The sequence below is a fragment of the Lepidochelys kempii genome, chromosome 3, assembly GCF_965140285.1.
Source record: "Lepidochelys kempii isolate rLepKem1 chromosome 3, rLepKem1.hap1, whole genome shotgun sequence".
Taxonomy (NCBI): domain Eukaryota; kingdom Metazoa; phylum Chordata; order Testudines; family Cheloniidae; genus Lepidochelys; species Lepidochelys kempii.
In genome coordinates, this window is record NC_136382.1 from 168,219,751 (window position 1) to 168,234,042 (window position 14,292).

Here is a 14,292-nt window from a genome sequence, read left to right on the forward strand (position 1 = left end):
AGGTAATTTGTCAAAGTTTATATATGACGTAGTGTGTTCGTAGGGAGAGAGAGAAAAGCCTTGTCTACACTAAGTTTTTTTTCTTAAACATTTCTATGGGTGCAGTTCACCAGAGATAACAAATGTGGAAGCAATAATACGTATGTATAAACTCACTGCTATGTCTAAATCTATGCTGTTCGTAAATTCTAATGTGCAAAGGTAAAGTTGTACTGGTATGACTTTCGTCTAAAAGAAGTGGATGGATGGTAGAGGAAACTTAGTGGTGCTCCCATAATGCCCCTGCAAGCACTTCTAATTTGTTGTATCATGAGGAGGGTTTTTAATACCAGCTTTGCACATGAAAAATGGAAAAAACTGCTTCACAACTGCCAAGTTTTGTGCAGCTTTGACATTTTATGCAAATTTTTTAATGTAGTAAGTTGCATATTTGCAAATACTTTGCATATGACCATAAAGTTCAGTTTATGGTCAACTTTATCCTGCCCCAAGTTGTGGAAGGGGTAGGACACACAGCTGTGCAAAACTTGGCAGTTATAAGGCTTTAGGCATGCATAGGGTGGGCAAGTGGGACTGGAGTCTAGGGGTTCTGGGATAGGCTGCAGTCTGGAGTCTAGGATTGCTGAGTTATAGTTTGGTGTGGCGGTACCTGGGGTAGGTGGACAGATGCTGTCTGGGAGAGCAAGAGATCTGGCTAGGGTCTCACTGGGAGGCCCGGGGTCTGAGGTGTCTGAGTGTCTGGCTGGAAGAACCTGAGGGTAGTACTGAGTCCTCTCATCTTCTGTCCCTACTGGTCAGCCAACACCTGCTGATGTTCTGTCCCTACTCAGATCCAGCACTGGGAGTAGCCAGAGGAAAGACCAGCAGACCACTTGCTGGCCTGAATTCAGGCTCCATAGCAGCCTCTAGTAGGGTGATCAGATAGAAAGTGTGAAATATCAGGAGTAATAGGTGCCTATATAAGAAAAATTCCCAAATATCGGGACTGTCCCTAAAATCAGGACATCTGGTCATCGTAGCCTCTAGTGGCCATAGGCATATTTGCAACTCTTGTTTGCAGCACAAGCCCAACTCAGTGAGTGAGATTCTGGCTGAGATGTGGGCAGACACAGGATGCCAAATGCATGATTGTCACGTGAGATGACACTTTGCAGCCACTCTGGCTGGAGAACGTTCACACCGAGTGAAACTAAAGCAAAGTCTTAAATTCAAAGACTTAAAGAGATGTGTTTGAGATAATGATCAGGTTGGGGGAAAGCATTTTGACAAATAACAGCTAGGAAAATCCATGTTGGGCCCACCTAATTGTATTTGTTTTTACCACTATGGAAGGAACACTAATTTAACATTTTTTCCCACTTTGTAAAGACAGAAATTGTACTGTAGGAAATTATATTCTGAAAAATTACCACCCTAAGGCAGACAACCAACGGATTCCTTGTAACCACCGTCACTGTCAGCACAGGCAATGCTGCTAAAGAATAGTGCACTCGTAAACTATAGCTCCTATTGCAGAAGGATTAACAATGCTATTTCTTGTCTTCTAGGAGCTTTTCCTCCTCTTCAGGGTCAAGCAAAGGCTATTTCCCGAGAGATGACCCTCAACAACTTGTGGCTAATTGTCATACAGTCCCTTGCATTTTTGTCGGGCGTTATGTGGTACTACATCCTTCAGTATTTTTATCATTGCCTATTTTAGAAGTTGAAAGGGACCTGAGGACACTTTGAGAAGCCAGGCTCTTGCAAATCTGCATCATGTTTGTGTGCAAATGTGAATATACAAGAATAAAGGAAAATGCTGGATGGATTTTAACCCCTCTTAGGGGAGATTTTAAACTCCACTAAAAGTGAGGATCAGTAATATCGTGACCTGATGTATTTTAAGAACTGTCCATATTTTTAAAAGGTGGATACCCCCCACACTCTTAAGCAAATTCAGCATTTGGACAAGAGGTGCAATTGTACAACCACTGTAGAAGAAAGGCTGCAACAAAAAAGTTCTAACACCGCAGGTATTTCTCGGCATTGTAGTTAAAGCTCAGAAAATTCATCAATTTTGTTTCTCCAGTAGTCTGCACTACAAGTTGTGTGGTTAGAGATCCTTCATTTGCAAAAACTCAAGTTTTACTGCTGGGATCAGTTAAACATTCTGCAGAGCTGGTTACTGTATCTTAACTGCTCCTTGATCAGCCATTGTTGTATTAGACACACCATTCCTAAGGACAACACCCAAGTGACAGCCAGTGTCGGCAATGTTTTTTGGGAGAAAACAGTGCTCAGAAAGGTGTTTCAGTATCATAATGTGTTTAAAAATGATGTGCACCTGATAAATCAGCCCATTACCATTGAGTTCCATGTTCCAGTGTATTCCTTCTTGTGAGGGAACTTTAAAAAGTCACATCACTTGATTAGTTCCCTTTTGTGTTTAAAATGTGTTCCATAAATTGATTGTCTTTTTGCAAAATGCACTTTTAAAGATGAAAATACAGTGAAGGAAAGGTATATAGCTTACAGGAAAAAGCAAGCTTTATCTATAGCAACTTGGAATTTTAAGAGGCATTAACTCTTCCTGCTGCCCTTCTGTGTTGGATACCAAACTTTAGCCAATATGACGGTGTTATAGCTTAGAGACCTTTTTTCCATTTGTTGCAACAGCACTAAATACATTTGTGGCAGGGTTTAAGCAAATCAATGCCAAATCATCAATATTTTGCTTAGGAAGAATATTAGGAAGCTGGTGTCTTTTAAAAAAAAAAGTGGGTATAAGTGCTGGCCTAAAGCTATAGGAAAATGTTCAACCTATTTGTTGGGGGGGTGGGGGGGAAGGAATAACTATACAGAGAGCAGTATTAACCTGCCACCATGCTGAAAGTGTCAGTCTGACTAAAAGAAGAATTAAAAGGCAGCCTGGCACAAAACAGATTTTCCTATGTCTGGCTTACAAATCTTTTGATGGGAAGTCAGCGCTGTGGGTTCTCACTTCTGACAGGTTTAGTTGGCATCATGTTCATGTGATTACAGAGATAAAAAAGAACTATTCCTAGAATACCATTACTCTTTATAAGTACAGAACATGTAGTCAGAAGTTAGAGTTACTATGGTGTATTATCTTTCATGGATTGTAACTTTACTGAGAGCAAAGTAAGCCAACAGTAGTTGTATATGTTGAGTTTGTGGTATAGATTCCCTGTTTTTCCTTAAGCTCATGAGAACCAGTTTTGATAAGTAATGTACAGAATAAAAATACAAAACATAGCTTCATATTTTTCCTTTTGCTTTTTGGGGGAAAACCAAAAAAAGGGAAAGATGTGAATTTTCGTGGCTGATAACAAAATGATGCATTATAGAAGATCAACTGAAATACCTCATGGACTATTACGATACCACTACAGGTGAAATGCAGAAGACAGTGTTAACGTTTAGCTTAGTGTTCAGTATAAGCTGCAGTTTTCAAACTCAAACTTCCTGATAACTAACACCCACACACCCCCTACACACTGAGCTGAATTGTAGTGTAAGAACAAAATCAAACAAAATACTGCACAGGGAGGCCAGTTTGGAACATGAGAATTTTCCTTTACGCTTCAATCCATTCTTGTTAAACTATAACTGAAGTAAGCAATGCATTTCATCTGCCATATTTCAGGAGGGAAGTTCAATACCAACCATCATAAATGTGGCCGTAAATAGCAGGCCAGGTCTGAACAAGAGTGTACTGGAAATGATCTGCAGAGTGCAAGTGGCAGACTGTTTTTATTTGTCTTACTAACATATGATTTGGTTGGAACTATGTGGTTGTTACCCACATTCCAACGTTCCCAATTCAAAACAAAATAAGTTGAAGGGGTTGATATAGAAAGGGAAGATTGTGACTAAGCAAGTTGCACAACAGTAGCATGCATCAAACTACTGTTCATTATGAACCTGATACTGCATGCAAAGAGTATATTGCTTTTCTAATGCAGTATGTTGTTTCCAGTGACCTAGCGTGACACACTACGTACTCACATGCTGCCGAATGAAATAGTAGGAGTGAGCAGTAGTGTGCTGAGATGGGCATATGATTTACCCAGTTCGTTTGTTTGTTATTCAACCTGTTCCCTTTTTTTTAATATTGCAAAATATTTTTGTTTTAAGGCACTGATTGTAGTTTCAATGGGGAGATTAAGTCACATTAGATTGGTTCTCTCCTATCTGCACTGGAAGATGTGAAGAGAGTGTGTCGTGCATGGTTGAATTAGGTGACATTGGAAAGACACTGCTGTTAGGAATTCTGAGTAGAAGTACCATCCCATCGTGGACTTAGATGCTAGTTTATGAAGGAGAATAAAACAGGAGTGTTAAAAGGATTTTTTTTATTAAGGGAAAAAAACATATAAAATATAGGTAATATATAGGAAATATGGTAATTAAATACCCTGCTGGTCTAGACTGTTTGGAGATTAGCAGGCTATCTTGTAAAATATGCAACTCCTTTGAGTGATAGTTCAGTTACCTGCACCTGGTTCGTGATCATAGCAGTAGCGGACACTTTGCTGCAAGCTACCCAGGGGGTTTCTGTTTAGAACAGTTTTCTCTGGAGAGAAAGATGCATCTAGTAGAAAATTTAATTTAATGGTAAAAGTACCTGCCAAGTTGCAGTATAATTAATACAACTTTGAATTGATGGTGTAAGGAGCAGTATTGTGGGGGAATATCTAAAACAATGCAGGGTGAAAATATCTGCAGGACATTTAATTATACAGATTGTGGAACTGTTAATTTCTCTACTACTTTAGAACATGAGGAAGAACTAAAGAGAATTTTTTTAAAATTGCAAATGTTGGTTCCATGTTTTAGATCGTACATCTTTTTAAATTGGTTAATAACCACTTTGTGAACAAACAATATAGCTTAGTAGTTCAGAGTTGCTGCTTTTTGGATCCCATAAAAGATTAACATTGTACCATTCACAAATTATGGAACCGCTGTTTTTTTCCCTTTTGTGACTATCCTTTCCGTATAGGTCCTCTTGTAACTTACAAACCGTTCGACCAACTCTTTCAGTCATGATTTGTCTTGAAAGAGGGTTTTTTTAAGCTGCTTTAGTCATATTTAAAAAGCCAGGCTTTTATTTGTGTTTCTCAGTTAAAATAAATAAATAAATCTTTCTCTTCTAGAAGTCATCAGAAATAAGGTGCAACTTACTGCATCTAAAATATAACTACTGTTGGGGTGGTATTCATTATTCACAAAAAGATGGAGCGAACTGTCTTTTTTTGGTTTTTTCCCTCCCCTCATTGCCACAAGTGCTGTGAACCTTTACATCTGTTTGTAGAAAACAATAAAAATACCGAATACTGTGTGTGGCAGGTATTAGACTGGTCCACTTTACCTTGGCATAAAATTTACCTTGGGACCAAAGCTACTTAAATCTGGGATTTCCAAATTGCAAAACTGTTTGGGGGTTAAGGTTTGGGGTTTGGTTTTTTGGTAGTTGGCCTGAACTATTTTGTGCTGATATAACAAAATCAGATGGAATAAAGTAACTGTACGAATGAAGGTACTGTACTGTTTGGAAATAATGCAGCCATATGAAAGAAAATGTGGTATTTTGCAAAATTGCATGTGTGTTAATTTTTACATTTAATTGTTTTTAAAACAGTTGGAAAAGCAAAATTAAAAAAGAAAAACAACCTGTACTTGAGTTGCAAGGTCTGCACACATTATTAACATTGCTGAATTGTCTTATTTTTATTGTGTACAACTGTAGGCTACATGGCTGTGATACAGAGAAAAATCTTTAAAAGTAAGGAGTCTATGCATTTTACAGTTAAACTTTTTATTTTACCATTGGGTAATAAAACAATTATACATTGAACATCTGTTGTGTTAAAGTGAGTTGATTTCCTTTAAACTTATATCAAAAAGGTGTTTATTTTGTACAACGAAATTTAGTTTTCTTGATGCCATATTGTTAACGTTAGTCTCTCTGAATTTTCCCTCTCCCTGATGTGTATCTGCGTTTTGTTGTGTATGGTCAGAGTGAATGGAAACACTTGTAGTTAGTTACTAAAAGGGATTTTGCAAAGGGCTGGTCACACTTGGATTTATTTTACTTATTTCTTCCTTGGATATTTTTATCAAATCTTTGCAACAACCAAGACATTTTTCAGTAATTTAGATACAGATACCAAAAGAGATGTTTCTTTACAGAGACTAACAGGTGACTCTTTTTGTTTAAGTGTGACAAAATAAAGTTGATTTTTCACGATTCCATGGTTTTAACCCTTCATCGTTGATATTTTTGTTTGATGTGGAAGGGTAAGGTAGTACTAAATGTCCACTGTGGTTACCATGGAAACATCAAGTAGCAAAATTGTGTTTCTGCTCCCAGTGCAGTTTGGGTTTTAGTTAGTGCATATATGTTATTACTGTATTTCAGTATTTATTTAAAATTATAGATCGTTGCTGTTTCTGGAGACATGTCTTTCTGGGTCAGAACTGATTTTTGAACTAACAAAATAAAAAGGTGGGAAGAGGAAGAGCAACTTCTGCAACTCCTTTCTCCAGCAGAACTTTCTTTACATTCATTGGAAGCTTTGCTGGACTAAGGACTGCAGAATTTGGCCCAAAGATTGTAGAGCCAAGCCATGCATTCTTTCTACATCTAAAATCCTCCTTGAAGGTGATGGAAGTTCAGAGCATGTAAAGAATACAGAATCTGGGCCCTAAGTAAGCCATGGACTGCCTTCAAGCTAGAAAGATGGGAATTCAGTTTTTTCCTAGAAAGTGTTGCCATTTTGTATGTTTCTGATGTGTGAAGCGCTCTAATTTTAAACAACTTCAGCTAGGCAAAGCAGTATAAGCTGCACCATACATTCCGTGGCCCTGGACTATATCTCTTAACAGTAGCACTTACCAAGTGTCATTTTTAGTGCTGTTAAGTTAACGTTTTAACAAATAATATTGTACACAGTAATAGGTAACAGAAAAATGGAACTCTTTGGAGTACACTGAGGCATCTTGCATAATCGGTAGAACAGTGCAATGGTTGTAGTTATGGCTACCTCTTCATTTCCCTTCTGGGTTTTGTTTGTGTTTTTCTGTGAAAAAAGTGTATAGAAAAAAGGGGGTGAGCGGAAACGTGAAAGCTGAATTTAAAGCACTATGAGATCCAGTGCTGACCAGCCCTGTTCTAATGTGTTGAAAAAAGCCATTGTTTTTAATTCCTGCTTAATATGAAAATGTTTGGGGTTTAAAACAAAAAAACAAAGTTCCTTCCTGCTGGAAAAAAATGTATTTTAAAAAGGACAAAAAAAATCCCTCTTTGGCTATGAGAACGTCAGCTGTATGAGCAGGTGTGACCATATCATAACATGCTGATCAGATATAAATAAATTTTTACCTCTCAGGACTCTGATAATCTTGTACTTCGCTTTTCTGGTGATCTATTAATTTGTCTGGTGGATTCCTGGCTTAGCAAACACCAAGAATTTCAGCTGAGGCAGAAAACAACAAAGGTGACTTGAGTGACACGTGTGCACACACACACACGTTAAGCTTATAAAGGAATATGGCAACAAATCATGTACAGTGTGAAACTGACTCAAAAACATAGTCCTTTCTGTGGCTGGTTCAGTGGTGATACTGGGATGCAAGAGACACGGGATTCAATTTCCAGTCCCAAGTTTGTTTCTCTCTCACTCCCTGGTTCTTTTCATCTGCCACCCCAAGCTGATGAGGGCTCAGAATGCTGTAAATATAGTGCATTTAACCCATTTATAGGAGAGACAAAGTCAGTGCCCAGCAATGCATTTCTCAACTGCTACCTCTCCATCTCATTGAGTGTAGGCTTCTTTTAAAGGGAGCCATGGCTTCATGTCCATCTTAAGCCTGGTGGCCACAATGCTGGGACCATGAGTTGGAGGTAAAAACGAATACCTGTAAGAGCCTGACAAACACTGAGAGCTTGTAACGGGATCCACTCACCACTCCAGCGCCTCCTCACGGCCAATATGGGAATAAGCTCTGGTAACCAGTGTGCTTTGCCCTGGTGATGCTCTGCCCGTCACCTCCTCCATTCCTGGAACCACATCCCTCCAAGGACCGTGACATACTCTTCATGACACAGCCCTCCAGCTTTGTCGCACTCTGTGCTCCCCCCGTTCTGGAGGAATGTACTGCAGTCCAACGGTCCAGCCACTGCCCTCAGTGGCAACTGCAACCCAATGTCTGGCCACTTCCTCAGTGGTGAGGGAGGAGAGAGATCCAGGCCTGCCCAGGGACCCTGTGCGTGGCCAGCACTTGCTGCTTCCCCTCCGACTCCTCAGTATATCTCCCTGGGCCACTTCCCTGAGGCCCCAGCACCCTCTTTGCCCTTGCCTCAGGGCCTCAGCCTGCAGCCCTCCAGGAGCTGTCTTTAGCCCTCTGGGTCTCTGCCTGCAGCACTGCTCTGTCCATGGTGTTTGCTGCCTTCAGCCTGCAAGGCAGCTGGTCTTCCCTCCTCAAGCTCCAGGGAGTGACTGAAGCTGCTCTGCTCTGCAGCCCTTTTTTATATGGGCCGGGCCAGCCCAGCCCTGATTGGCTGCTCCTTGCAGCCCCTCTCGGGAGAAGCCACCCAAGGGCTCTCTTAACCCCTTTGAGTCCAGTGTGGGGCAGGTGCTCCTTCACAGAGCCCAATTGTAGGGAAAATGTGTGACCCTGAAAAGGTCAGCATGGCTTCAACCATTGCAGGTTCAAAGGAGAGAACACGCTACTCGCTGTTCCTGGGAAGGGGCCCTGTTACTAATATCCCTGTGTAGATGCACCCCTTTAGGGGTCTTCAGCCCCAACCCTGCATAAATTGACAACTGAATCCATTCTGGTTCTTCATGCATTTCTGTTTCATCTCTATTTTCATACCTAGCTAGCTGGCTGATGTGATTAAGACCTGCTCATGAGAGTGGGGCTGTGATGTTCCATGGAACCTCAAAGATAACTGGCTCTAAAATCTTAAGAGATCACTAGAAAATGCTTATTTAATAACATTCTTAAACATTATTAACTGAATTTTTGAAACACTCCTTGGAAATACCTGTCAGTTTGAATATTAGACAGACAAGGTGGATGAGGTAATATCTTTAGTGGACCAATTTTTGTTAGTGAGAGAGACAAGCTTTTGAGCTTACACAGAGCTCTTCTTTAGGACCGGGATGGGAAATGTACTCGGAATGTCACGTCTAAATACAAATGGAACAGATTGTTTCACGTAAGTAAACAACATATTTCAAGGGACCATTCAAGTTGAAGTGCCTTGTTAACACCTTCTGGGGGGGAAAAAGGGGAGAAGGCAGCTGTTGGGGGGTTGTTAGTGGGTTATAGATTGTTGTAATAAGCCATAAATCCAGTCCATGATTTTTAGTGTCTAGCAAAATTATGAATTTCAGCTCCCAGGCTCATCTTTTGAAGGTGTTTTGCTGTTTTCCTTTTAGGATGAGGACCGAGAGGTCAGAAATGGAGAGATCACTTTGTGAAAAATGTTCACCCACAGGTGATGTGGTGTTTTTGTCTTTTATCATTTTCCTGTGTGAATTAATTCAATAATATAGTGATTGTCTCATTTCACCCACATAGTTATTGGGGCATTTAGTGCACTGGATGAAGTACACCACATGTTGTGATAGGCATTTGTAGGACCCGTGGATATTATTTGAATATTAAACATTTTTAAATTGGCAGGAACAGCCAACTTGCACCCAAGAGTATTGAAAGAATTGGCAGAGGTGCTCACTGAACCATTAATATTGATTTTTGATAAATTTTGGAATACTAGGGAAATTTGAAAGGACTGGAAAAAAGTTAATATTGTGCCAATATTTAAAAAGAGTAAATGGGACAACTCAGATAATTATACACCAGTTAGTCTAAGCCATCACTAAATAATTAGAAGATGGTAGCATAATTAAGGCCAACCAACATAGTGCTATGTGGGGGAGGAAAAAAGTCTTGTCAAACCACCTTGATACTGTGTTTTGATGGGATTACAAGTTTGGCTGACAAAGGTAACTATGTTGATGATGATATACCTAGGCTTCTGTACGTATTTGCCTTATTTCTGTATGGTCTGATTTTTTTAAAAAAAAAAGCACTATACAAAAATCGATGTAGCACATATGAAATGGATTAAAAACTGGTTAACTGATAAATCTCAAAAACTAATTTTAAATAAAGAATCATCATCTTGTGAGGTACCTCCATGGATCTCTTCTAAGCCCAATGCTATTCCAGATAATTATCAATTATCTGGAAGAAAATATGAAATCCCTGCTGGTAAAATTTGCAGATGACACACACAACTGGTACAGGGTAAATGACGGGGACAGGTCAGTTATGTAGACCAACCTGGATCACTTGTTAAGATAGGCTCATTTGAACAACATAATTCAGCCAAATGCAAGGTCCTCCATCTAGGAACACAGAATTGAGGTCACAATTAAAAAATGAGGGACTACATTTACAAGCAGTTACTCTGAAAAGGATTTAGGGGTCATGGTAGGTAATCTGTTGAACAGGAGCTCCCAGGGCCGTACTGTGGCTAAGAGTGAGAACATGATCCTTGAATGCATACAAGGGTATATAACAAGTTGGGGTAGGGTGGTGGTATTAGAGAAACTTTTACTGCACTACTGTCTCCAGTTCTGTGGTCCTTGCTTCAAAAAGGATGTTGACAAATTGGAAAGGGATCAGTAAAAATACCCACAAGAATAATTCCAGATCTCCAAAACCTGCCTTACAGTGAGACTAAAATCTCAATCTAGTTTCTCCAAGAGAAGGTTAAGAGGTGACATGACCACAGGCTACAGGGAGAAGAGATTGCTGATACTAGACAGCTCTGTAATCTAGCAGGAAATGGCATAACTAGATTCAATGGTTGGAAGCTGACCCTAAACAAATTGAATAGAAATAAGGCACACTTTTAACAGTGAGGGCAATTAACCCTTGGGCTCCCATTTCATTGTTATATCCCAGCAGCAAGTTCAGTCAATAGACATGTTATTGTCCGTTCCATGCACATGTGCTCCTTTGTATTGAGGGGGTGACAGATACACAAAGGAGGAGCCCAAATGGCATCATCCTTCCCCAGATTCTGCAAATGCTGCTTTTTGAGGATACGGGCTGTAGTGTGACTGCTCTACATACCACCATCTCCTCCAAATTTGCTGACACAGGTGTGGCTAGTCAACAAGCACTCAGTGGTAAGAGCCCAAATTATAGCAAAGCTGCCCTGCTGCACAGACTTCCTGAGATGCATGCGATCTTGGGGCTGTGCCCCTGGCTTTTGCATGAGACAGAGAACCCTTCCCCCTGGATGGGGTGATGGCTCACATGCAGCCACCCTGGCCAGTTTAGAACCTCTCTTTCACCACTGATGCACCTTCACTGGGGGTAGCAGGGCTTGGATATTCAGACCACCTCATAACTCTACTCGGAGGCTGGTTAAAGCACTTGAGCCTTGAATATGCTGAGTCTGCACTGCTGCCACCACTGGTGAAGCTGCAGTGATCGTAAATCACGGATCTTAAATTTTGCCAGGGTAGGCCCGACCCTCCAGAGCTCAGAGCTGAACCTCATGGAACTTCCTAAGGGAATGTTTACAATGCAGTCCAAGGCATGATTGCAGCAAGGATAGCCCTAGCATGGCTAAAATAGCAGTGTAGACATGGCAGCACAAACTTCAATGTGGACTAGACAGTCAGTCTAGGGACCCTGGGTACACATGTGCATTGATAGCCCACCCTGAATCCCATAGCCCTGCAGCTACACTGCTCTTTTTAGCTGTTAGTGCAGATAAAGGTAGCTTGGGTCTCATACCGCGGCCACACCTCAGACTGTAGTGCAGACATACCCTTAGGGCTAAGTCTACACTGCAGCTGGGAGTGAGCTTCCCAGCCCTGGTAGACACACTTGTTGCATTAGCATGCTAAAAACAGCAGTGTGGACATTGTGTCTTGGGTGGCAGTTTAGACCTGGGGGTGGGGTGGGCTTGACAGCCTGAAGTGGGATGGCTAGCCCAAGTCCCCACTCGACCTCCAACGTCCACCCTGCTATTTTTATCACACTCGCTCAAGCTCTGCTAGCACCATTCTGTCTACCCAGGCGATGACCTTTGTTTTTGCTGGTGAGTGCTCCTTTGTTGGATCATATGAAAGAAGTTCTGTATTAAAATCACAAATGAGTTTGATTCCCCATAGTTTCAATTCCAGGGTATTACTAATTAAGAGGTCTCTTGGTTTTTGGTACTGTTTCTCTCCCTCTGTGTGTGAAACTTGCAAGCTGCTAATTGCGTTAGTACATTCTAAGACAGAGTCTGTTCTCAAAGCAATTCACAGAGAGAGAGACTCAAAGCAATACTCTAACAGAAACAGCACCCAGAGACTGCCCGCCCTTTTGTTGTATTAACAATTGTGATTAAAATAGAGATAGAGGATGGATGTGGATGGATGCTTGGTGTGGATAATAACTGAATGATCAGGGAGGTGCCAGCCTAAGAACCCAGTGTCCATCGGCTGAAGGACGTCAAGAAGGCGTCAAGTGGAAATAACCAGAGGAGCCCCCCACCCCACCCCCCGGAGGGCAGACTGGAATCCACTCAACAGCCTCAAGAATGGGAGAACCAAAGAACAAGATAACATCTAGCAGCATGGAGCCGTCAGGAATGTGCTATCTGCTGATTGATTCAGCAACAGCATGATGAAGCAATTCCCATAGACTAGCATAGGAAGAAATTCCTATAAAAATAGACTCTAAAAAGTGAGAACTTCAAGGTCTGATTCTGCAAACCAACTCCCAGGAGCATCAGATGAGCATCTGACAAGGCCCTGCTCCCTCCTCATGTCCAGGCCACCTGGCCAGTGGCTTGGCATGAACAACTCTAAGGCTGGTAACTATGATGACAACCTTGCAGAACCTGTGTGTGTGTGTGTATGAATGAATGTGTGAATAAATAAGAGATTGAATGGAATGTTACAGCTGTAACTAACTGCTTACTATGATTCTTTCTGTATTCACAATAAATGTGGTATTTTGCCTTTTTCCCTTTAAGATCCTGCTGGTTTTTATTTTATTGGTACAACACTCTCCACCCCCTGACCCCAATGCAAGCGGCAGGCGGAGCCTCCAGGGGAAGAGCTTGAGTGGGGGCAGGTCCTCGGGGCAGAGCAGGGGGCGGGGCCATGGTCTGGGCACGCAGGACCCACAAAAGATTAATCCAGCCCTGTGGGCGTGGAGCACTTCCTTTTTTTTTTTTTTTTTCCAGTGGGTGCTTGAGCCCCAGAGGATCCGTGGAATCGGCACCTATGCTCCCAGCTGCAGTGTAGACGTACCATAATTGGCACATCCCCTCCCATGAGGAAGCAGACAGTCTGGGCCACCACTGGTGATAAAGAAAAAACTAATTAGCAACTGAGTGGGAGAGCAAATGGGGCACAGCTGGAGGCTGTCACAACTGTTTAAAGGAAAGTTCTAATAGTACTTGACAAAACATGCAGTAAATGATCTACCATATTCATAGCTAAACCAATGTTGGATTAAGAAGCAGCATTTTCCAATAGAACTTGACCCAGCTTCTCTCACTGATTCAAATGTGGAGCACTGCTTCCTTGTACAGACTCCTGGGTTTCCTGTCTCTAGCCATTCTTGTTATATTAATTTAAAAGGCATTGGTATGTTCTCGCCATTATTGTAAAGGAAGAGATCGTAAAAATATAAGTTGCAGTTTTCATTTTTCACTCACCTTTTTTTCAGACTGCCAGCCAAAACAATGCTTAGGAAGGGGTGTCCCTAGGCTACAAATGGTTGTTATGGTATCTGGAGCCAAGACGGGAAAGCCCTCCAGTAAGTGTGATCATGGTGAAAAAGGGAGCTACCTAAAATGCAATTTAACACCGAGTCCCTATATCTTTGAGTCAAATCTGCATGCTTCAGTGAATAAAACAAGTTATTTAATTTTGTTAGCACTGCCAATTCAATATAACTGTGGGATTGTGACCACAATTCTATTTTGCCTTGTGCATTGCAGACAGCAGTCAGCTAGGTCCTGATGGCAGAATCAGCTTCGGAGGCAGACAGAGCTCACCTTGGTTTTCTAACACCAGCTGCAGTTGGAAGAATCTCTTTGACTTGTACACTGAGAATAGTTAATATGAAAGTCTTCAACAGGATGTACTGGCCCTGTAAGCGTAGAGGGGCCAGAAGACACTGTTCCAGGGAGTTGGACAGAACAAAGGCCAAGGAAATGGCTTGGTAGCAGAAGAGAGGAAGCCACCCTATAGA

The 14,292-nt window shown here is 41.4% G+C and overlaps 1 protein-coding gene across 5 annotated transcripts in view; it reads left to right on the forward strand.

Moving 5' to 3' along the window:
* Nucleotides 1–13,144, forward strand: part of LPGAT1 (lysophosphatidylglycerol acyltransferase 1) — a 133,968-nt gene extending 120,824 nt beyond the window's left edge. For 3 of the 5 annotated variants that reach the window (XM_073338978.1, XM_073338977.1, XM_073338976.1), the window contains one exon: nt 1,548–9,169. In XM_073338978.1, the coding sequence (XP_073195079.1) occupies nt 1,548–1,699 (152 nt within the window). In that variant the 3' untranslated portion in view covers nt 1,700–9,169. Of the gene's footprint in view, nt 1–1,547; nt 9,170–9,452 lie in introns of those variants that run through there. The other 2 variants (XR_012158243.1, XR_012158244.1) reach the window with 2 other exon arrangements.
* The last annotated feature ends 1,148 nt before the right edge of the window (nt 13,145–14,292 follow it).